The 22,531-nt window shown below is 37.3% G+C and overlaps 2 protein-coding genes and 1 non-coding gene across 4 annotated transcripts; all 3 read right to left on the bottom strand.

Annotated features, from left to right (window-relative positions):
- Window positions 1–3,406: 3,406 nt before the first annotated feature.
- Window positions 3,407–4,766, bottom strand: LOC133823886 (uncharacterized). Its single transcript, XM_062256739.1, has 3 exons — window positions 4,378–4,766; window positions 4,019–4,072; window positions 3,407–3,908 (listed from the first exon to the last, which is right to left on the bottom strand). Exons 1-3 carry the CDS (start codon window positions 4,696–4,698, stop codon window positions 3,672–3,674), a joined length of 612 nt encoding a protein of 203 aa, XP_062112723.1. The 5' UTR covers window positions 4,699–4,766; the 3' UTR covers window positions 3,407–3,671.
- On the bottom strand, window positions 4,158–4,231 carry TRNAN-GUU (transfer RNA asparagine (anticodon GUU)). Its single transcript has one exon. It is a non-coding gene; the product is annotated as a tRNA-Asn (tRNA).
- A 265-nt stretch (window positions 4,767–5,031) lies between the features above and the next one.
- On the bottom strand, window positions 5,032–8,767 carry LOC133823884 (sorting nexin 1). Of its 2 annotated transcripts, none has more exons than XM_062256737.1 (11): window positions 8,629–8,767; window positions 8,339–8,473; window positions 7,866–8,001; window positions 7,583–7,716; window positions 7,272–7,346; window positions 6,583–6,742; window positions 6,378–6,511; window positions 6,162–6,230; window positions 5,807–5,886; window positions 5,642–5,702; window positions 5,032–5,560 (listed from the first exon to the last, which is right to left on the bottom strand). In XM_062256737.1, the coding sequence occupies exons 1-11, from the start codon at window positions 8,638–8,640 to the stop codon at window positions 5,345–5,347; spliced, it is 1,212 nt and encodes a 403-aa protein (XP_062112721.1). In that variant the 5' UTR covers window positions 8,641–8,767; the 3' UTR covers window positions 5,032–5,344. The 2 variants fall into 2 exon arrangements, with proteins under 2 accessions (XP_062112721.1, XP_062112722.1); XM_062256738.1 differs by having other exon boundaries at window positions 8,339–8,470; window positions 8,629–8,746.
- Window positions 8,768–22,531: the final 13,764 nt, after the last annotated feature.

Genomic DNA, 22,531 nt, shown 5'->3' with positions numbered 1-22,531 from the left:
AAGTAAATATATATGAATGAGATGGAGAAAATAATAAAGATAGTATCTATATTATTTTCACTAATTTGATAATACATAGAAAGTGCATGGCAAAATCTATATACTATTAGTAAACATAAATATAGATAACAAGATGAAGAAATAGATATGAAAGAAAATAAATCACTAAAATATATAAACTCTAAGCACATGGTGAATCAAAAATATCAAACAAAGTCATAGTGCATATAGGATCATCCTAACCTTCCTAAGAAGGTTAGCCTATTATGCTAGACATTCTCATGAAATTCTAGAGAGAAAATATGAGTAATGAGAGTAAAATTTGGTAGAGTTTTGCTACCAAAAAATTACATAGAAAATGTGAAATAAGAGTCCATATTTATAGAGGAAGAAAATGACTAAAAAGAAATTAAACAACAAAATGGGGTTTACAAAATAAATATGAAATATTAATAATAAAATATGATTTTGAAAAATAAAATCTTATTATAAATATTAACCTAGTTATTTTGGTGCATGGTCAATATATTCTTTTTCTAAAACATAAAAAAAAGAGCTTTAAAGCTCAAAATAGCAATGTGCAAGGCCCAAAGTGCTTAGAAGATTGGGCTTATGGGTGGCTGCTGCAGAGAAGACTTTGACCAAGCTTGGCCAATGGAGAAACGCCATGTGGACGGCTGGAGCTGAAGGAGAGTTGTTTGGTTGACCGGGTCAACGCAGGACGAGAAGGATTTAGGCGGCTTGGCTCGCGTCAAGTGGTTGTTGACATGTGGTTGGCGCTGGCGTGGCTCGGCTTTGGTGGCTTGGCTACGGACGTGTGGCGCAACAAGAGCGCGTCACCTGGCGTTGGGAGAGAGGAAGGAGCAGCAAATTGGGCTTGAAGTGGGCCTTTTGGATTGGACCTTTTGGCTCCAAAAATGCCACATTTTTTTTGTTTCTTCAATTTTTTTGCTTCTTTCTTCTTTACTTTTTCTTTTTGCCAAAATGCAACTTTAATTCCTACAAAATAACAATAAATTAAATCATAATCAAATATTTTCATTTACAAAATAAACTATATTAATTTCATGAAAATATTAATTAAACTTAATTTATTTTGACTATTAAAATCAATAAATATGTATTTTTCACCACTAATTAGAAAGAAGAGTCTCTATTTATAGAAGAAGAAAATGACTAAAAAGGAATTAAACTAAAAATGGGGTTTACAAAAAAAATCTGAAACATTAATAATAAAATATGGTTTTGAAAAATCAAATCTTATTATTAATTTTAACCTAGCTATTTTAGTGAATGGTCATCATGCCTATTTTTCTAAATCAACATAAAATGTAAGCTTAAAAGCTCAAAATGGAAAGGTCCAATGCCAAAAGTGCACACAAAGTGGGCTGGAATGACGTTGGTGGTAGTGCAACCAATGGGAGCATGCCACGTGTTGCGGCTGTCAACAGGGAAAGGAAGAGTAGGCGCAGGTCGGATCAGATGCTGGGTCGGTTGGCTCGCGGGTCAAGCTCGGGGGGGGGGGGGGGGGGGGGGGGCGCTCGGGTTAGGCAGGGCTCCAGGCGGCTAGGTTTGCTTAGCACAGATGTGTGTCGCGTGGAGGTGACGCCACTTGGCGCTGCAGGTGAGAGGAGAGAAAATGGGCTGGGATTGTTTTCATGAGCTTTAATCTTCAAAAACGCCACTTTTCTCCTTTCTTTTTCAAATTTATTTCTTTATTTTTTTTCTTGTTAATCCAAATGCCAAAAATGCAATTTATTCCTACAAAATAACAATAAATTAAATTATAGTCAATTATTTTCAATCATCAATTATATCATAATAATTCAATGAAAATAATAATTAAAACTTAACTTATTTTGAAGTTTAAAATAAATAAATGTGCATTTTTCACCACTAATCAATCATCAGAACCATTCACAATCTGCTTCATCTTCTCCTTTGAAAATAAAGCATCATAAACCTCATCCAGAGTGAGAGAATCATGACTATACAAAATTGTATTTCTAAAGGTTGAATATAAAGATAGCAGGGAACTCAACAAAATCAAATTTAAATCTTCTCCATCGTATTTAACCTCCATAGACTCCAAGTCAGATACAATTTCCTTAAACACAATTATATGATTTTCAAGAGATGTATCGTCTAAGAAACGATGAGAATACAAACGTTGCTTTAGATGCAACTTGCTGGTCAAGCTTTTCATTATAGATAATTGCTCCAATTTCAACCACAATGTCGCACCACTTTTCTCCTTCAGAACGTCTTGTAAGATCTGATTAGATAGATGAAGATGAATATGCGATAGGACTTTTCGATCCTTACGCTCATATTCTTCTTTAGTCAGCGATAAAGGCATTTTTTTAATCCCTCGTAATGCATCATCCAAATCCATCTGAGCAAGAACAACTCGCATCTTAACCTGCCAAAGCGTAAATCTAGTATTGCAATCCAAAAGCATAATATCATATTTCACAAACGTCATTGCCTAAACCAAACATGTGCAATGATACCATTTGTAGAAAATATAATAATAGACAATGAACAGACAAATAAATATCACACACAAATTTACGTGGAAATCCTGAAGGTAAAATACTACAGGCAGAGGAGAGAAATTCACCATGTCAAATAATAATACAAAAGTGTTTCAGCAATACAACTTCGAAAGTATTCATCTAACTTATAGAGTATACATAAAAGGGAAACCCTAATATAATTTGGGTCCCTGACATAAGAGATTGCTTGAAGGCTATCAACCACTTAAGGGTCACATATATGGATGCTTCTCTTCACAGTGTTATAGTTAATGATAATATTTCTTGTAGTAACGATGTTCATGTTGTTAGCTACAATTTCTATAATAGGGAGGCTAATGGAGTTGCACACTCTATAGCCAAACTAGCTCTTACTATGGTAGACAAACATGTTTGGTGGTCTGGGTTTCCCAGAGTAGTTGTGTCATCCATTATAGCAGATGTCAATTATCAATGACATTTACCAGATATTTTTTTCCCTCGAGCTTTTTCCTAATGGGTTTTGCTCCTGTGAGGTTTTAATGAGGTATTTCCCTTAAAAAATGAACAATATATTACAATTTGGAAATATTACAAGTTGTATAAGTTTTTTTTTTTTGTTTGAATTGTCAGTTAGAATGGTTAGGGATTGGAATATTTTCTTCAAATTACAAGGTTCGAACCATGCCGCTCCAAATTTCAGGAGAAGTCATTGCATCAGCTAAGCTAAGCCCATCTAGATTGCAAGTTGTATAAGTTTGATATTACAATTAAATGATAATGGTTAAAAAAAAGTAACATCTTATGAAAATATATTCTTCTTATCTCATCCACCCGTGATATGGCCGGAAATAATAACCTGAAGCAATCATGATTATAGACTTCTGAACTAACAAAAATGTTAAATTTCCTAATTCTCACACAATCGGAAAAGAATTTCCAATTGTTATGTATACAAATTAGTTTACTTAATTTATACATATATTGGCATTTAAGTACCAAAAGAACACTGAAAAACAAGCGTACAACATAAGATTAAAAGTTGGCACATTTTGTTATGTAGGTATGTAGAGCAGTAGCATGATGACAAAAATAGGAAACAATTGTTAACGATTTAAAAAAAAATACAAGACCAAGTAGTGTAGTAGTAGAAGTTCAAAGTCTAGCGATTTCAACAGATTTTTGAAGGGCTTGAAGAAGACTTCTCATGATTCTTGGTTCCCCGGGAGGAGGGTTATCTTTCTTAGGTCCATTTCTTATGGCTCGGAAGAGTGGCCCTGAACTCTCAGTGGCTGGAAATACCAGGCAATCAATGTACACAAGGACCTCTGTTTTACCACCATCTTCAATTGTAATGAACCCCAGTCTGGCTCCACCAGCAATTTTATCAATCTGTCCTCCCCCAATATTTGAAAGAAAAGAAGCCCAATTAACAAACTAAACAATATAAAATCTAACACAAGGTTATTCATATTACACAATTGATAATGGATGATCCTTACCTTCAAAGGTACAGGAAGTGGCAGATTAGCTCCTTGGCATAGACTGTTGGCCCACTGTATTTGTAAATAAAAAAATATATAAAATGACTTCAAAATTATATATTATTAAAAGAAATAGTTAAAAAAATACAAAGTCACTCGCTAGAAGGAGGGCTCGAACCTCCGACCTTGTGGTTAACAGCCACACGCTCTAGCCATCTGAGCTATTCCAGCTACTTGTTTTTTAATTCCAATTTAAAATTAAATATTGTCCAGTTTAATTATGTTTGATTAAATAAGAAACACTATGTCAATTGAATTCCAATTTAATTTTTTTTTATATAGTAAATTCGTGTAAATAGTTGATGAGGACGACGCACCTGAAAGAGCAGAAGTTCAAACCTCTGGAAATCAGTGTCCAGAGGCAATTTCATAGTTCCTAAAGAGACTCCATCTTCAGGATCGTCGTCATTTTTTGGTACAATACCGTCGTTTTGAGCAGACGACGCCTTGGCCACCGTCTTCGCCGTTAGGTAGGAGCTTCGGCGGGACTGTTCGCTGAGCTTCGGGAACGAATTTTTGCTTCCCCAACTGAATAATACCAATGGCTTGGAAGCCTTCGGAGGAAGAGGACGGGAGAAGTGCGCATGAGAAGCCACACATGCGGAGTACAGCAATGAATTCACGGCTGCACTGGACATGGCTACGCTGCTACACTACCCAGATTGAAATTTAGGTTTCAAAACTATTTCTCTTAATACAAAATGGCTGGCCAGAAAACGAAGCTGATAATTTAAAGAGATAGGATAGGCTTTTTCTCCATTTTTTTCATTTTGAAAATAATAAAAAAAATTAATGTATTTCTTGGACCCCACTAACAATGTCAAATGTTCGGATATTGTTAATTCACTGAAAAGTTGTGATTTGGAAATAAAAGTTAGCAAAATTAAGACCACTTGAAATGTGAATTTCTATACAAACCTGAATTAGGAGCTTTCTATACAAGAATCAATCTTTTTGCTACCATGTGATGGTTAAGTTAAGATGCTGTATATTGAAATGGAAAAATGAATGTGTGAGATACACATATTTTGAGTTTTATTGGCTGTTTACTCCGCATAATATTATCTTTAAAACATAAACTCAGCTATCACCTAAATTTGAATTTGTACAAGTAAAATAAATTAAAGAAGGAAAAAATAACATAAAAAGAAACCCCCATTCATACAACATCGTAATAGCATAACAATACTCCTGATTCCTGAATACCCAAATGTCTGCAGATCATGAGCCTGCCTCGCCATTCTTCTCAACAGCGCAAGTGGAAGAACTTTCCTACTTCATTGACTAAGAGGTGTCAGGAGAACATGCATCAAGTTTGGGAAGGAGACTTCGCCAAGCATCAGCAAAGCCATTTGCCAGACGTGCCTGTCCTTTGGCAAATTCATGGAAAGCAATCCCTATGTCGTTTGTCTTCTCATCCTGAAACCGCACCATCTCTTCATTCATTCTTCGCACAATTGTCTCGTATCTTCTTGTTGCTTCCTCACTGGCAGCCTTTAACTGCATCAAAAAAAACCAAATTTAATCGCATAACGATTCATATTAATTGTAAACCACCACTGATCAGATAGGTTGACTTGCCTCCTTGTACTCGTGCTCAGCTTCTCCAACCCTCTCAGATCGTGTAAGCATAAGTTTGTCCCTGAAAACCAATAAGAAAATAAGTAATAATGTGTTGTGCACTCTAACAGCAAATGCCAAAGAGAAAAATAGAGGTGAGAGAAGGGATGGTAACCAGATACTTACAAAGCTATCTCCTTCAACCTAATTGTTTCTGCAAGTTCACAGTGTTGCCTGAAGGCATTCGCTCTCTCAGCAATTGTGGCCTGTTAAACAAAACAAAGTAAAAAAGAAGTGCAGAGCTGAGTAAGTGGAAAATCCCCCACAGTAATCAACATATGTTTGACTTCCACTAGCATCGATGTTGTGCATTCAAAATTAACCAAAACTGTGCATGTATCTATGATTATGTGATATAAAGGAAAAAGGTTTCCAATAATTTGGGTAGATTCAGAGTTAACTTCATTAGACCACAATTTCAGTAGCTCAAGAGTTAACTACGTCGACCATAAATGTAGAACAAGATAGAAATCATACTCACCTTAATAGATTGTACAGCACGAACATAATCTTTCAAGGGTTCTTCAAAATTCATTAACAGATGGTGAGCCTGCAAGAGATAAGAGAAAAAATGCATAATGGCATTGCCAATAAAGTAAACTTGTTAATCCAAATTAGCCTTAGGGAAAATACATGAACAAAGGACACAATACATACATCACATTAGCAGATTATGAACTTTACTTTAAAAGCCTACCTCCTTTTGCAGCTTGACTGATATTGCTTCTGATTTCACACCAAGCTCAGAAAATGCCTTTCCAACATCTTTACCTTCGCATGCACCCAAAAGCTTGAATGCCTTTCCTAATTCTGACAGAGATTGCCCGTACTCTGCATAGACAAAGGAAATATGAAGCTTGAAGTGATGACAGCTTAAATCAAAGCTTTCAAATTTACAGTACCTCGATGTCTCTTTACAAGACGGTATGCATGCTTCTGTGCTTCGGCCACATGATTTTCAAGCTCAAAGATATAATGTTTCAACTTCTCATACTCAGTGTTTGACTCTTCCACTGGCTTCTCCTTCCCAAGAACTACATCACTCATTTTAGTTTGTACATCCTGTCAGATAAAAAAATAAATCTCTCATCAAATTGACAGTCCAAAAGAATGATTTAATATTAGTTTAGCACAGTGAGCTACTAAATCTTGTAGTCAAGAAGTATGAGTGCACAGACATTCTGTACAGTCCAATGTCTAGAAAGGTTGAAGTGATGATTGAGTTTGCAGGTGGACATTAAAATTTAAAATACAGTTATGGTATTATCAGTTCTTTTAAAATATCTTAACAATACTAGCTAGATCTCTTTCTAAAGAAACCCACTACAAAGACCTTGCACCTTGAGGTTAAAGAAATTAAATCCTACCTATTATTATTAAGATACAACCTGAAAAATTATCTACAAATTTTCTTGGCATCACTGGGGATGATAATTGTGTGTCAAAGTGAAACAGACAGCATAATATTAACTATAAGAGAAATTTCTAAATTTCTTTCAGGACAAAAATTAACACTACCCCTATGAATATTTCATGCATTGTTGTACTTTACAAAATTTGCTAAAAAATCATTATAAAGAGTTCACATTACCTTAATGATTTGCAAAAAATCAGCTGGCTTCTTCTTAAAGATCCCAGTGTCTTGAGATCTTAACCTTTCCATTGTCTGAAGAAGAAATACATAAATGTATCAGACAATGAAACTATAAACATATAAGTCAATACTATCTTTTACAAAATCAGAAATATTATTTCTTGTTAATAAGGTTAGATGCACATGCACCCTCCCTATGGATAATATTAATCTTAAAAAAAAACCCACGAGGCATTTGACTAGCCCAAACCCTATATTCTTCCTCATATTCCTCAATTCCTAATGAAATTTTCAACACTTAAAATTACCTCTTCATCTGCCTGTAAGAAGGTTCTAAGATCATCACTTTGCTGAAGTTCATGGTGTGAGGCTATTCGATTGATGAATATATCCAAGCCTTGGCGCCTCAATTCAATAAACTCAGCACTGAAACGAAACTTCTCTGCATAGAGAGAGTGAAGTTAGTCCTAGTAACTTTTTAGTAGTTCAAATCATGACTCTATCATCAAAACCGATGTATTTTCAATATTCAATGGACAATGAATGAATTGTTCTTACAAAAACGAGACAATAAAAGGAATATGTTGCTACCTACAGCACTTTTCTCAGGAAGAGGAGGAATGAATATTCCCTTGTACTTCTCAAAAAGACGATCACGCAACCAAACGAAATCACTATAACGCCGGATAACGATCTTCTCCGGCCCTTGATATTCCTGTAAATTTGTCTGTCAAACAAAAATCCACCATTCAAATCGTCATCAATAATTATAATTCAACTCTGAGCTTAAAATACCCAATGCTAGACAGATTATTACACAAACACAAAACTAAGAACAATCGGCAAATCAAACAGCATCAAGGAAGCAATAATTCGCCCAAATTCCAACAAGCGATAGAAAATCAAAATACAAAACCCATTAACCCAATTCACAAAACTTTCATCAGTCTTCATCCAAAGCAAGAAAAACGAAGGATCACAAATGCAGACCACATTTTCTAGCCCAAAAAAACAAAACCCTAATCCAACTACAGAAACCAGAGATAGAACTGGGTCAATAATACCTTGGTAATGACTCGGTAGGATATATAGGCCTGGACTCCATTGCCCAATTTGACTGGATCAGTGACCGAGACTGAAAGGTAAGGCTGCGAAGACGGAGATCTAGGGCTCTGAGATGAACCCGATACACTTCTCTGCTGCTCCATTAATCACACCAAATTAGAGAAATAAAAACAAATTACATAAAAATTAGTCACACCGAAATAGAAATGTAACGAAACCAGAAATTCAACAAAGAAAGGACCAAAGAGATAAAAAAAGTGTGAGAAGGCAGTGGCAGAATCGTAATTACCAAGGAAGTCATGGCGGGTTTGGGAGTTGAGACGAGGGAGAAGACGAAGATTAAAGAAATATGAAGATACTTTTTTATTTATCGGAATAGTCAAATCAAAATCAGAGTTGCAGAGGTTTAAGTTTCCTTCTGGTGTTTCGCGCGAGTATAATGACATGAAGAAAAGGAATGACAGGCTGACACGTGTCACCTTGACCAATGAGATCTCTCTCAGTTCATAGTTTTATTTACACTCAATCCCATATGCAATAAAGGTAATATTTTTCTTTTATCCACATTCTTTTTTCTAAATAAATTACTCAACAAAAGTGATTTAGAAATTAATTTATTTTCTTAAACTCTTTTTTTCTACGAGATTTTAATCAAATTTACATGTACAAGGAATCTACTATGAGGGTAAATTTGAATACTACCCCTAGCCTACTTAAACATGACTTGATGGGCATTTTATATAAAAATGAATCACAATTTGATCAACTATTCTCGCATATAGGTTCTACAATTAAAATGCCTAGAAATGTAATTTAGGAAGTGAATATGAAGAACCTCCTTCAGATTAGCCATTAGTCATACCTATTCGACAAAGAGTTTGAATGAGAGTAGACAAAATGTCTTGAAGCTTGTTGACACAAGATTTCGTCAATGAAACTAAGAGAACAATTAAACAAGTTATGTAGTTTAGCTGTTAAAAAAGCCTTTGCCAGAGTTAGTTCCTATGAATTCAAGAATAATCTTTGTAGAGTTTCAATGTAGATAAACTGATGTATCTTCCCACACTAGTGATAATCCTATTTATAGTAGAAATAAATAGCACTTTATCTATGTTATTCGCAAAAGCAACTGCTTTTAAGTTATTTGAATTTAAACATTATACTTTAATATAATAATACAAAATGTATAATTGATTCTTTATAATGTGGAACCATAATTGGTTATATCTAACTTTCAAAAGTTGCCTAGGGAAGAGTCGACATCTTTCCGAGCTTTATCCTAAGGAGACACAACACATGTACTATTAGTTCATGCTTGGTGCCTTTTCATCTTCCCATTTGACAAGAAAACGAGCTCAGCAAACATCCTGGCCTATTGTCACCTTCCAAACTATCTAGTAAACTCTTCACCGTCAAAATCACTTTGCAAACTAACGATTATCTTAATCTGACATCTGACCAAAAATATATATAATATATATTTGTGATACTTGTGAAAGTATCTTGAATTTAGAAGGGAAATTTGAGTTTTTATGGTTAATGAGATGTCATAAATAAAAAAAATGCTAGGTCTTTTAATCATTTAAAAAAAATATCAAATCTTTTGACAATACCCAAAATATCTCTCCTATAATTTTCCCACCCACTTCCTCTTCTCTCTTTCCCTCAACTCATTCCTCTCAACTCTCTCTTTAGAAAAAAAATTCATAGGTAAAATAAAATATAAGAGAACTCAATGTAATAGCAAGTATTCCTTACTTAGATACTACAATACTGCATTTCAAACATATCTGGGCATGGTTTTTGGATTTTTTGCGATTTTTTTCAGATCTGAAACTTTGAAATCTGTAGAAAATCAACGTGGTTCGATGGTGCTCGATGCCAGCTCGATGGAGCCTTCAAAATCAAGATTTTCATGAAAAAATTGATGTTGCTCGATGGTGGTTCGATGGTGGTTTGATGGTGTTCGATGCGATTCTTCCAAAATACGTAATTTTTCACTTGGGCGTCCGTTTGTGGTGATTTTTTTTAATTTTGAGTATTTTTTTTCAAGATCTATACGTTTGAGATATGTATATACACATTTGGGAAATGTAAATCTTGAAAAAAATGACAAATGCAAAGCATACCTCATGTTCAAGATATGTTTTGGTATGTTTTCAAGTTCTAGACTTTGAAAATGTGTATGTGAACATCTTAAACGAGTAGATCTAAAAAAACTACCAAAAATAAAAAAAAATCACCCCAAAAGGATACCCGAGTGAAAAATTATGTCTCTTACAAGAATTGCATCGAACCACCATCGAGCAACCATCGAACCACCATTGAGAAACATCAAGTTTTTCATGAAAATATTGATTTTGAATGCCCCATCGAGCTGGTATCGAGCACCATCGAGCAACAATCAAGCAAAGTCAATTTTCTACACATTCCAGAGTTTCAGATATGAAAAATAACTCAAAAATCATGCCCAACTTGATGGTGTTCGATGCTACCTCGATGGGGCCTTCAAAATTAAGATTTTCATGAAAAAATCGATGTGGTTCGATGGTGGTTCGATGCAATTCTTGTAAGTGACATAATTTTTCACTCGATTTTCCTTTTGGGGTGATTTTTTTTTATTTTTGGTATTTTTTTTAGATCTACTCGTTTAAGATGATCATATACACATTTTCAAAGTTTAGAACTTGAAAACATACCAAAACATATCTTGAACATGAGGTATGTTTTGCATTTGTCATTTTTTTCAAGATTTATTTTTTCCAAATGTGTATATACACATCTCAAACGTGTAAATCTTGAAAAAAAATACCAAAAAAATAAAAATCACCCCAAACGGACACCCGAGTGAAAAATTACGTATCTTGCAAGAATCGCATCGAATACCATCAAACCTCCATCGAACCACCATTGAGCAACATCAATTTTTTCATGAAAATCTTGATTTTGAAGGCCCCATCAAGATGGCATCAAGCACCATCGAACCACGTCGATTTTCTGCAGATTTTAAAGTTTCATATCTGAAAAAAAATCGCAAAAAAAACCCAAAAATCATGCCCAGATCTGTTCGAAATGTAGTATTTTAGTGTCCTAAGTGTGAATACTTGCCATTACATTGATTTCTATTATATTTTTACCTTACCTATGGATTTTTTTTCTAGAGAGTAATGGGTTGAGGGAGAGAGAGGGAAGATAGAAAAGGAAGTGGATGGGAAAAATTATGAGAGGGATATTTTGGGTATTGTCAAAAGAATTGACACTTTTTTTAAATGATTTCAATGCCTAGCATTTTTTTGACTTAGAACCCCTCACTAAGCATAAAAACTCAAATTTCCCATTTAGAATATGATATTTTCCCCCAAGTTTTTGCTTGTGCGAGCACATAGGAGAATTTTCTCTCGAATCTTGTGTCTCCACGGGTTGAATCCTTGGAGGCAGTTAACTCTCTAAAATTGCAAAAGTAGTGAGGCTTTTCACATTTGTGTTGTCGCTTCTTATTTTAATACCAAGATGAGGATGTGGCTTATACAAGAAGACCAATTTGAGAAGTCCAAGAAGGTCAAAGAAAATACCTTCACATCGCGACATACCCAAAGCCCGATTACATTCCTCGTGGAATACCGAAGAACCAAGTTATTAAAGTATCAAGTATTGGTCATGTTTGAACAATCCAACAACACTTTGCAAGAGTGTAGACATTTGAGTTGGAAAACTACACCAAATATGCTCCATAGTATTTAATCAGCTACTAATATCTTTATTTAATGTTTATTTGAAAAAAAATCAACCTTGTTGGACTAATATACCTGTTGGTATCAGTTCTCATATTTACTTAGGATTGATGACTTGGCAATATTAGAAGACTCTTTTTTTTGTTGACAACTAATTTAGTTTTTAGTCTAAGTATATATATATGTGTGTGTGTGTGTGTGTCTCTTTACTTTGTAAAGAGGGATATATTGATTTTTTTTTTTTGCTCTGAGATATAGATGAAAAGCTTTTGAGCGTGAGAACAGAGGTTAGAGAGATTATTGTGTACAGGGAAAGGGGTTGATTTGTAAGAGAAGAGGATTGTACTTCTCGGGTAGACTAGATAAGATTAGTGATCTCAAGAAGGGTTCTTGGTAGTGTTTTCAAGGAAAAGAAGGAGACTGCCATATCATCAATCTTTACTGTGTATCAAACTTGTTTAATAGTGAAGAACTAAACTACTCTAAGGGGAATTCATAGGCACGTAGGAAAAATCATTTTTGCTGAACCTCGACAACAAATACTTGTGTCTATTTCTCAATTTGGTTTTGTATTGTTAATATTCTTTGAGCTTAACTTGTATACTGTATTTTTTTTTTATCATCTTTTGTATTTCTTGATAGGTGAAGCCATAGTTGGTGGAATCCCAACAGTGGTATCAAAGCCAAGTTCCATTGGTTGAGTTGTGGGTTCAATTGAGGAAGAAATTCTTCAAGGTATCAAGAGGAAAAGTAGCTGACAAGAAGGTTAAGCTAGGTCAAGATTTTTCAGATTTTATTCCAAGAAATCATAAAACAGAAGTAATACTATGGCTACTTCCAAAACTAAAATCGAGAAATTTAATGGGAAGAATAATTTTTTATCTTTGGAGGGAAAAAATGGTTGCTCATCTTGGTAACCTTGGGCTAGATGAAGATTTGAAGGGAGATGAGAGCTTGTTTAAAGATCTGAGTTCAAAGCAGAAAGAAGATGTTCTCAAGAAGGCAAGAAACACATTAATCCTCAGCCTTGAGGATGAAATGTTGAGGAATGTTGCAAGAGAAGCTACAACAGCTAGCATGTGGTCGAAGCTAGAACAAATGTACATGACTAAAACCTTGCCCAGTCGTGTGTACCTAAAGCAAAAGTTCTATGGTTTTAAAATGGATGAAGGTAAACCTTTAGATGAAAATATAAATGAATTTTATAAACTAATGTTTGATCTTAGTAGCTTGAATGTAAAGATTGAAGAGGAAGACAAGTCAATTTATTTGCTGAACTCATTGCCAAGCCAATATAAGCAGTTCAGAGATACCATACTCTACTCAAAAGAAAATTTGGTTCTTGATGAGGTAATAGGTGCAGTCTATTCTAAAGATTTGTCACTTAAACAAAATGGTAAGTTGATGAAATCAAGTGGTGAAAACTACATGGTAAGAGGTAGAAATCAGCATAGAAATTTTCATTCACAACGAGGGAGAAACAGTAGCAAGCCTTGGGGAAGATCACACTCAAAAAGGCCACAAGATTCAAAAGGATGTTACCATTGTGGGAGGACATGTCACTTTAAGAAAGAATGCTACTTATGGCTCAGGAAAAATAAAGAGAGGACTTATGATCACAAAGAAAGAACCTATGATCATCATTCAGGCAAGAATGATCAAGAAGAGTCAGCAAACTTCAGCGATGGCTACGACTCGGGTGAGGTTTTAATAGCATCAAATGAGGTAACCAATTCTGACTGGATTTTAGATTCAAGATGTACATTTCATATGACATTTAACAAAAATTTGTTGCGAGATTATAAGTATACAGATGGAGGTCATGTGGTGATGGGAAATAATCATGCTTGCAAGATTGAAGGAGTAGGGAACGTGAACATGAAAATGTTTGATGGGTCCATTCGTACATTAACAAATGTCAGGTATGTTCCAAATTTATCAAAAAATCTAATCTCTATATTGGCATTTTAGATGATACACACAAACAAAATAGAAAATGACATCATGAAATTTAGCAAAGGGTCACTAGTAGTGATCAAAGGGGAGAAGAAAAATGGACTCTATTATCTAGTTGGAGAAGCTGTCACTGGAAATGCTTATGTGGTAACAAATAAAGAATGCAACTCTATGGCACAGGAGACTGGGGCACATTAATGAGAAAGGCCTAAAGATAATCTATGACCAAGGGGTGCTAGGAAAGGACAAGATCAATAAGGTGGAATTTTGTGAAAATTGCATCCTGGGGAAACATCACAGGCTAAGATTCAAGACAGTTAGGCATGAATCTAAGTCAATCCTAGAATACATTCATTTAGAGTTTGATGAATTTTTTCAAAAGGAGGGCATCCAAAGACATAGAACAGTAAGGTTAACCCTCAACAAAATGGGGTAGTAGAGAGGATGAATCAAACTCTTTTAGACAAAGTAAGGTGTTTATTGCTTAGTTCAGGACTTATTAAAACCTTCTAGAGTGAGGCACTTATGACAGCCACTTATTTAGTCAATAGGAGTCCATCAACTGCAATTGAATATTTAACACCAGAACACAAATGGTCAAGTAAAGCACCTAATTTGTCTCACCTTAGAGTGTTTGGTTGTGCAGCATATGCACACCAAAATGAAGGGAAATTGCAACCTAGGTCTGTCAAGTGTGTGTTTTTAGGTTACCTCCAAGGAGTTAAATGGTATAGGCTGTGGTTAAAATAAGAAAAGGTTTCAAAACAATAAATAGTCGTGATGTAATATTCAATGAAAATGATTTTCCATGTTTGAAATCTACTAACAATGTTAGTGCAGAAATTGAAACTCAAAATCCTGTTAGTATTTCAAAGTCAATTACAGTTCAGGTGGAACAAAAGAAAGATTTAAATGCAAATCAACAAAATGATCCAGAGATTTCTTTAGAGTGTGAAGAAATTGATGATCTTGAACAAGATTAGATTGATGACAAAGAAAATCTTGCTGATTATCAGCTATCAAGAGACAGAGAATGAAGAGTCTCAAGGCCAACCCAAAGGTATGGTTTCTCTGCTCTAACTAAAATGTTAGCTTATGCCTTTATCACTACTGTGAGTGTAGGTAAACAGGAACCAAACACTTTCCTAGAAGCATTGTCATGCTCCGAAGCAAAGCACTGGAAAAAGGCAATGGATGAAGAAATGCATTCATTACACAAAAACAAAACTTGGAGGCTGGTTCAAAGACCACAAAAACATAAAGTTATTGCTTGCAAATGGTTATACAAGATCAAAGAAGGAATGAAGAATGAAGGACCTATTAGATATAAGGCTAGATTAGTGGCCAAAGGATTCACACAAAGAGGATGAATAGATTTAAATGAAATATTTTCCCCAGTGGTGAAATACAAAACAATTCGAATTATGTTGTCATTGGTAACTCAATATGTCTTAGAATTGGAACAGATGGATGTCACCACTGCTTTCTTAAATGGTGAATTAAAAGAAACCATATTCATGGAACAACCAGAAGGGTACAAGGAGGAACCAGAAAAAGGATCTTGTGTGTTAATCGGATAAGTCTTTGTATGGGTTAAAGCAAGCTCCACGGCAGTGGAATAAGAAATTCAACGAATTCATTACCTCTCAAGGATTTAAAAGGAGTATGTATGATACTTGCCTATATTTCAAAGGAGAAAATATATTCACAACTGAATATCTTTTACTCTATGTGGATGACATGTTACTTATCAATAAGGACAAGGAAAAGGTGGAACAATTGAAGAAGGCCCTTCATTCGAAATTTGATATGAAGGACCTCGGGAATGCTAGCATGCATATATGCTAATAAGGCTTAGTGCCTTGATTAGCGTGCAAGAGGGAAATAATTGATTTAATTATATTATTACGTGGATTAAATGATTATATGATTATAAATGCATGTTTAGGAGAATTAAATATGCATGTGGGATCATTTTTGTTTTATAGGGGCATATTTGTAATTTTTGCCCGTTGAGGGCATAAATGTGATTATGTGTGTGTTGTGTTAGAGACCACATTATTGTGGAGATATATCTGAGATGTGTGATCTGAGATGTTCCTAGGGAGCGGAGTAGCAAAATAGTCACAACGGAGTCAAATACCCGACTCAGGGTGAGCCTGGGGTATTTTAAGAATGTAGCACGTGTTCGGGGTTATCGAGTAGCAGGTAGTCATTTAGTGGTTATTTGGGTATGACGGGATTAATTGGGGATCTATAGGAATACTTGAGGAATTGGCAAGAGGTGGCAAATGATGGATTTACCCTTGGTGGTATTAAAGGGATGGGATTGATCTTGGGGGTAATTTAGTCATTTTGAGGCTAAGAGGTAGACTTGTATTTGGCTTAGAACACTAGAACTAACCAGAAAACACTTGGAATCTCCCAGCCCCTCACTTTCTCCCTCCCTCACGTTACTCTCTCTTTCTCCCTTAGGCTTGTGTGGTTACTTCTTTTCTAAATTTTGGTGCAAAAGAGCTTGAGAGTTGAAGGGCAGTGAAGTCTAGAAGTGGTTAACAACAGGTGAGGGATTGAATTCATCATTGAGGTAAGGATTATCTGTGCTTGTTTGGTAAATTTCTGTTGAGATTTGAGGTTTAACTAAGTTTTAGACTTAGGTTGGGTTTTGATTTAAATTTGGGAATTTGATTAGCTTTCTCAGATTATTGTACTGCTCGGAGTGTAGTAAATATATTTTGAGACTTAACTATGGCCTTAGAGCAGGTTTGGATCAATTTTCAGGGAGTTTAGAAATCTGAAAAAGCTGGAAAAAATTGGGTTCGCATGCTCTAGCCGTGAACCTGTTCTTCAGGCGTCGCGGCCCGCATGAACCTAGAGGCTTGGGGAGCCTCTGAGATCGTCCAGGCGCCGCGACTCAAATAGGGCATGTCACGGCCTGTGTCCCCCACAAGAGAGCCCCAAGGCTCTTTGACTTGTAGCGCATCGCGGACCTAAGGGGCTGGACCGCGACTCAAATTGAGGAAAATGACCAATTTAGGGTTTTAAGCTCGCGAACCCAAATCTAAGGGCTCGGGAAGGATCCTACTACCCGGTTTAGTAGGATTCGAGGTCCCTGAGGCTAGAATACTATTATGAAGTTCTTAATTGGTTTAGGGCTTGATGGATGTTATTATTGTTGCATTGTGACTAGGTTTTACCGCCAAGGCTCAGGTTTAGGGGATCACGCTCAAGATCACACTAGGCAGTCAACTTGGGACACAGGTAAGAAAACTGTTTGTGCCCGATTATTTGTGTTGAATGTTGTGTGTGAATATTTGTAGTTGTTATGTTATGTTTACATGGTTATGATTGATCAGCAAAGGTTGAGATTGGCGTAGGCTGGGATTGGCGAAGGCCAGGAACGACGATAAGCATGTTGAATGCATGCCAAATGACAATAAGCATGTTGAATGCAAGCCACCATGACATGTCCATCTAGGGTGTCGTACTCACCCATTCGGTGAAGACCGTGAACCCAGTGCCTGGTAAAGCACATAGGTCGGCATGGCCGCTATGTGAATAATCTACTATCTATTTAAGTTGTGTATTACTGGATTGAGTTTTTGTATGCTATGTGTTGAGTTTTCTTGCTTGGCTTTGGCTCACGGGTGCTCTATGGTGCAGGTAAGGGCAAAGGAAAGGCCTTCCAAGCATGAGTTGGAGGGCATGGAGCAGCGCGTACAAGTTCGGCCTACCTAGCCGCCACGGCCGGGGTTGTTTGAGGGACATGTTGTAGACATCTGATTTTTTCGCTTAGGTCAACTGTACCTTAAATTTTGAAAACAGTATTTTGAGATCCCAGTGTATCACTTTTATAACTTTAATGGACGTCCGACCACTTTGATACTTAATTTTCATTAAATGAGTCTTTAATCTGATTTAATCATACTTTTTGATCCAAAACCTTGATTAGCAAGCTAATGGCACATTTTAAATTCACATGGTAACGACTCTAGGGTAGTAGGGCGCTACAACTTGGTATCAGAGCGTGCCAAGATTTATGGTTCCTGAAGATTGACCGAACATGCATGCTCGCTACTAGAGACAAGCTCGACTTAGGGTTGGTCGGTATTAAGTGAATTACATGTTTAATTGCTTGTCTGAATTGCCCTGTTTGCTTGATAGTTATAAATAGATCATGATGAACATATCTGTATATATATGATGCCAATGCGTGGCCCCTTTGACTGATTGGACTGGGAGGTGGTTTTTGGATGTTGTTATCATGCCTGATGTGCGACGTCACTGATTACAGGCTTATTGAATTTATGCCCCGGCAATTGATTAGACTCCGCAGCAATATGGCCGAAGATGACAACCAGGGTCAGGACCCTTCATCTGGCCCACCGAACTGGTAACAGATGTTTGCCGAAATACAAGCTAGACTTTAGCGAACTGAAGATGAGCGCCGAGAACTGAGGTAGCAGGCTCCTCCTTGGGATGTTAGGTTATAGATTCCATAGGTTGTGGCATCAGTGCCAGCCTAGCCTGTGATGGAGACTAGGTGGAGGCCTTTGTATGAAAGATTCTCAAAGCAACACCCTCCCACCTTTGAGGGTGGTCCAGACCCATTGCGAGCAGAGTAGTGGATAAATATGATTTCCTCCATATTAGACTTCATGAGGGTAAAAGGAAATGTGAGGGTGGCTTGCGCCAACTACATGTTGAGGGATGGCGCCCGCATCTGGTGGGAAGTCGTATCCCAGAAGAAGGATGTGACTACTATGGCCTGGGATGAGTTCAAGGATGTTTTCAATGAGAAATACTATAGTGTTGCAGTTCGAGTTGCAAAGGTGGATGAGTTTACTAATCTGACTCAGAACAGAATGACTGTCACAGAGCATGCTTAGAAGTTTAACTGGTTGGCGAAATTTGCGCTGGATTTGCTGCATACAGATATGGCACGGAGGGATCGTTTTGTACGGGGGCTGAATGTGATGATAGCCCGGGATGTTAAGATAACACTGGACCCGAGGACTACCACTTATGCTCATGTAGTGGAGAAATCCCTTACAACTGAGGGGGCTGAAGATCAGATATGGAGAGAAGGCACCGCTAGGCGCGTTGCTCAGAGGACGGTTGTAACGACCCAAATTTACTAATAAGGCTTAAGGGCCTTGATTAGTGTGTCGGGAGGGCATAACTGGATTATATGTGATTTAATGATTAAAAGCATGTTATATGATTATTTGAATATCTGTGATGCATGGCTATGTGTATTAGTATGCATGTAGGCCCCGATTAGGTTAGAAAGGCATACTCGTAATTTTGGCCCATTGAGGGCATAAATGTAAATAAATGTGATAAATTGTTGAGACCACATTATTATGTGAATATATTTGTAATCTGTGACTCGAGGCGATCCTAGTGAGCGGTTTAGCGAAAATGTCACGGCGGGGATTTATACCCGACTCGGGGCGAGCCTGGGGGTATTTCTAGGAATTTAGGGAATATATTGGAGACTATTTTGATATTGAGGAATATAATTGGTGATTAGTTAGGGGTCAGGAAGTAAGCGGTAAATGTTAGAGACATTCGAGGAATTAGCGGGAATTAAGTGTAATGACTAAAATGCCCTGAGGAGGTTTAAAAGCTTAGTTTTAAGTGGGAGGGCAATATGGTCTTTTGGTGTTTAGAATCAAAGATAAGGGTCATATTTTTTTATGCCTTAGCGGATTGTGTAGAAAGTGTTGGAAGTCTGAAGAAAAGAAAGAAAAGAAGAAGGAAAGGAAAAAAAAAAAAAAAAAGGGAAAAACAGGAGTCTATCTTTCTCTCTCTTGGTTGGAGGTCTCTTTCCCATTTCTTGAAGGAATTTAGAGCTGTAACTCAGGGAGAGTTTGGGCAGGAGCTTGAGGCTAGGATCCCTGGTTTGGGTTGAAGAGTTAGCAAGGGTTGTTCATCATTTGAGGTAAGGTTTTGAGGTTGATATTCAGTTCTTGGTTTGGTATTGAATTGGTTTTTCTAAACTGAGTTTCTGTGGGAATTCTAGGGAATTAAGCTTAAGAATTTGAGGAGGTGAAGGATAAGGAAGTGTGGAGGATAACCTAGGCTGAATTCATCCACCAAAGGTAAGAAAACCTAGCTCTAAGTTCTGTGATTTCTGCTGTTCTATTGAGTTTTTGAGCTCTAAGTTCAGCCATTGTGATTGTTGTATTTTGGGATGCATGTGATTGAATTATTTATGGTTAGGTTGTTTGGGATGAGTTGGAGATGTTGGGAGGCTTGTTTTGAAGTTTGGTTGAGTTTTGGCTCGAGGAAGTTTGAAGGGGAAAACTTGAGTGTGGTATGGATGTGACTAGCGTTGTAGCGCTAGCTTTAGGGCGCTACAGCGCTAGGCTTGGGCATCTGGGAGCCTGATGGCTCTATTTTTAGCGCTACCCTATTCGCAGAAAGGGGTTTTTGGGTTATTTCTTAGGGTTTTTGCCCGGGAGCTCGGGGTTTGATTCCACCACCCCGTTTGGTGGAATTAGGTCTTCCCGAGGGCTCGGGATTGGTCCCGAGGCTAGGTTTTGGAATTGATGTTTGGAGTTAGTTCTAACTTGTGACCGTGACTAGGTGTACGTTAGGGCTCAGACGGGATCGTGCTTGAGAATCAAATTGAACAAAGCTATCAGAATCTAAAGGTAAGAAAACTGCACCTGGTTATGTGTTTGTGAAGGGACTAAGAGCCCCCTATATCTGTATGATGTCATAGATAGTATTATTCCATGGGACATGTGATAAATGGCCTAAGGGTGCCGTAAATAATACTTGTGCACAGGGCGCGGCTCGACCATTGGTAGCTGAGGACAGCTTAATATTCACTGAGCTCGGTTTAAGCGGGCCGAAGTCAGTGGGATAAGTAGAGGGTGCGGCCTAAGGGCGTTAACCCTGGTTATCATGTGTAATTTATTATTTATATGGAATGATGTACTTGGTATGCTGAATACTTGAATAATGTGAATGTTTAGACTGTTGAGTATATGTTTTTACTGCATGAGCTATCTGGTTGTTTGCTTGATGATTATGCTCTGTTATTGTGTTTTCTTGCTGGGCCTTGGCTCACGGGTGCTACGTGGTGCAAGTAAAGGCAAGGGTAAGTTGGACCAGTCCTGAGACGGAGAGCTTTGGGGTTGAATGTACATAGTCAGCCGATCGGTCGCCACGGCCGAGGAGTGGTACAGGACGAGAAAAGCCTAACTGTCTGTTTTTCCTTAGAGTGGCTAGTAACTGTGTTTTTAATCCTGAAATTTTGTAAACTGTCTTTTAACTTTACTACTTCTGGGATCCCATGTAAAGAAAATGTTTGATTATAAGAAACGAAACTTTTGAGACCAAAATATTTTAACCCTAGTTCAACCATAGTTTCAGTAACACGTTTCTAACTAAATGACTTGATTAGCAAGTCTTGCACCTTTATAAACACACAGTGTAACGGTCTTGGCTATCCAGGGCGTTACAACGGTGCCTCCCTTCACTGGTTCTAGTCGTGGTAGTGGCCCCAATGAGCAGAAGAGAAAGGCCTCATATTATTTTGTTCCTCCTGGTCCAGATAGGAGGGTACGGGGTGCTGTTAATGGTCGTCAGGGCGGGGAAGAGAATTGGATAAGCGTCCGAAAGTGTCCACGGTGTAGGCGACGACATCTGGGGGAGTGTAGAGTCAGAGCATGCTTTATCTGTAGAAGTGTCATTCACCTAAGAAAGGACTGCCCACAAGCCATAAAGGAAGAACCCAAGAGGAGTGACAACCTCACTTCTGCTAGAATGTTTACTTAGACCCAGACTGAGGCTGAGGCTAGTCCCTCGGTCATGACAGGTTAGATTTCTAGTGCCAATTCTTCATTTACTACATTGATTAATTCAGGAGCTACTCATTCGTTTGTATCTGCTAGGGTGATAGACCGTTTGTGTAGACCTTGTGATTTGTATGCTAGAGGATTTAGGACTTTGTTGTCAACTGGGAAACTGGTAGTCTTTAGAAGATGGGTTAGAGTATTACCAGTAGAGATAGACAGTAGGGAGTTGTTTGTGGATCTGATTGAACTGGTGATGGATGAATTTGATATGATTATGGGGATGGATTGGTTATCAAAGTACGAGGCATTTATATATTGCAAGCATCGGATGGTGACTTTTGAACCGGAAGGGGAGGAACCCTTTGTGTTTGTGGGGACAATGAGTGGGCCACGAGTACCTATGATCTCTGCACTGAAGGCTAGAGACCTATTGCAAGAAGGTTGCATAGGATTCCTAGTGAACATAGTGGGTACCTCTAGGATCGTTTCAGTTGGACCAGATGAGACCAGACTAGTGTGTGAGTTTCCTGATGTATTCCCAGCAGACCTGCCAGGGTTGCCACCACACTGAGAGATCGAGTTCATCATAGATTTGGTTCCAAGGGCGGAGCCAGTATCGAGGACACCCTATAGAATGGCTCCAGCAGAGTTGAAGAAATTGAAGATCCAGTTGCAGGAGTTACTGGATCTA

Source organism: Humulus lupulus, chromosome 3 (assembly GCF_963169125.1).
Source record: "Humulus lupulus chromosome 3, drHumLupu1.1, whole genome shotgun sequence".
NCBI lineage: Eukaryota > Viridiplantae > Streptophyta > Magnoliopsida > Rosales > Cannabaceae > Humulus > Humulus lupulus.
The sequence above is the reverse complement of the archived record's forward strand: the minus strand, read 5'-3'. Positions and strand labels throughout refer to the sequence as shown.

Excerpts from the sequence above, each read along its gene's own strand:
- LOC133823886 (XM_062256739.1), bottom strand. The coding sequence starts at position 4,698 with ATGTCCAGTGCAGCCGTGAATTCATTGCTGTACTCCGCATGTGTGGCT. Across the intron at positions 4,073-4,377 it reads TTGAACTTCTGCTCTTTCAG|TGGGCCAACAGTCTATGCCA; the intron begins GTGCGTCGTCCT and ends TTACAAATACAG. Across the intron at positions 3,909-4,018 it reads CACTTCCTGTACCTTTGAAG|ATTGATAAAATTGCTGGTGG; the intron begins GTAAGGATCATC and ends GGGGGAGGACAG.
- LOC133823884 (XM_062256737.1), bottom strand. Across the intron at positions 8,002-8,338 it reads CCTACCGAGTCATTACCAAG|ACAAATTTACAGGAATATCA; the intron begins GTATTATTGACC and ends TTTGTTTGACAG. Across the intron at positions 5,703-5,806 it reads AGGTTGAAGGAGATAGCTTT|GGACAAACTTATGCTTACAC; the intron begins GTAAGTATCTGG and ends ATTGGTTTTCAG.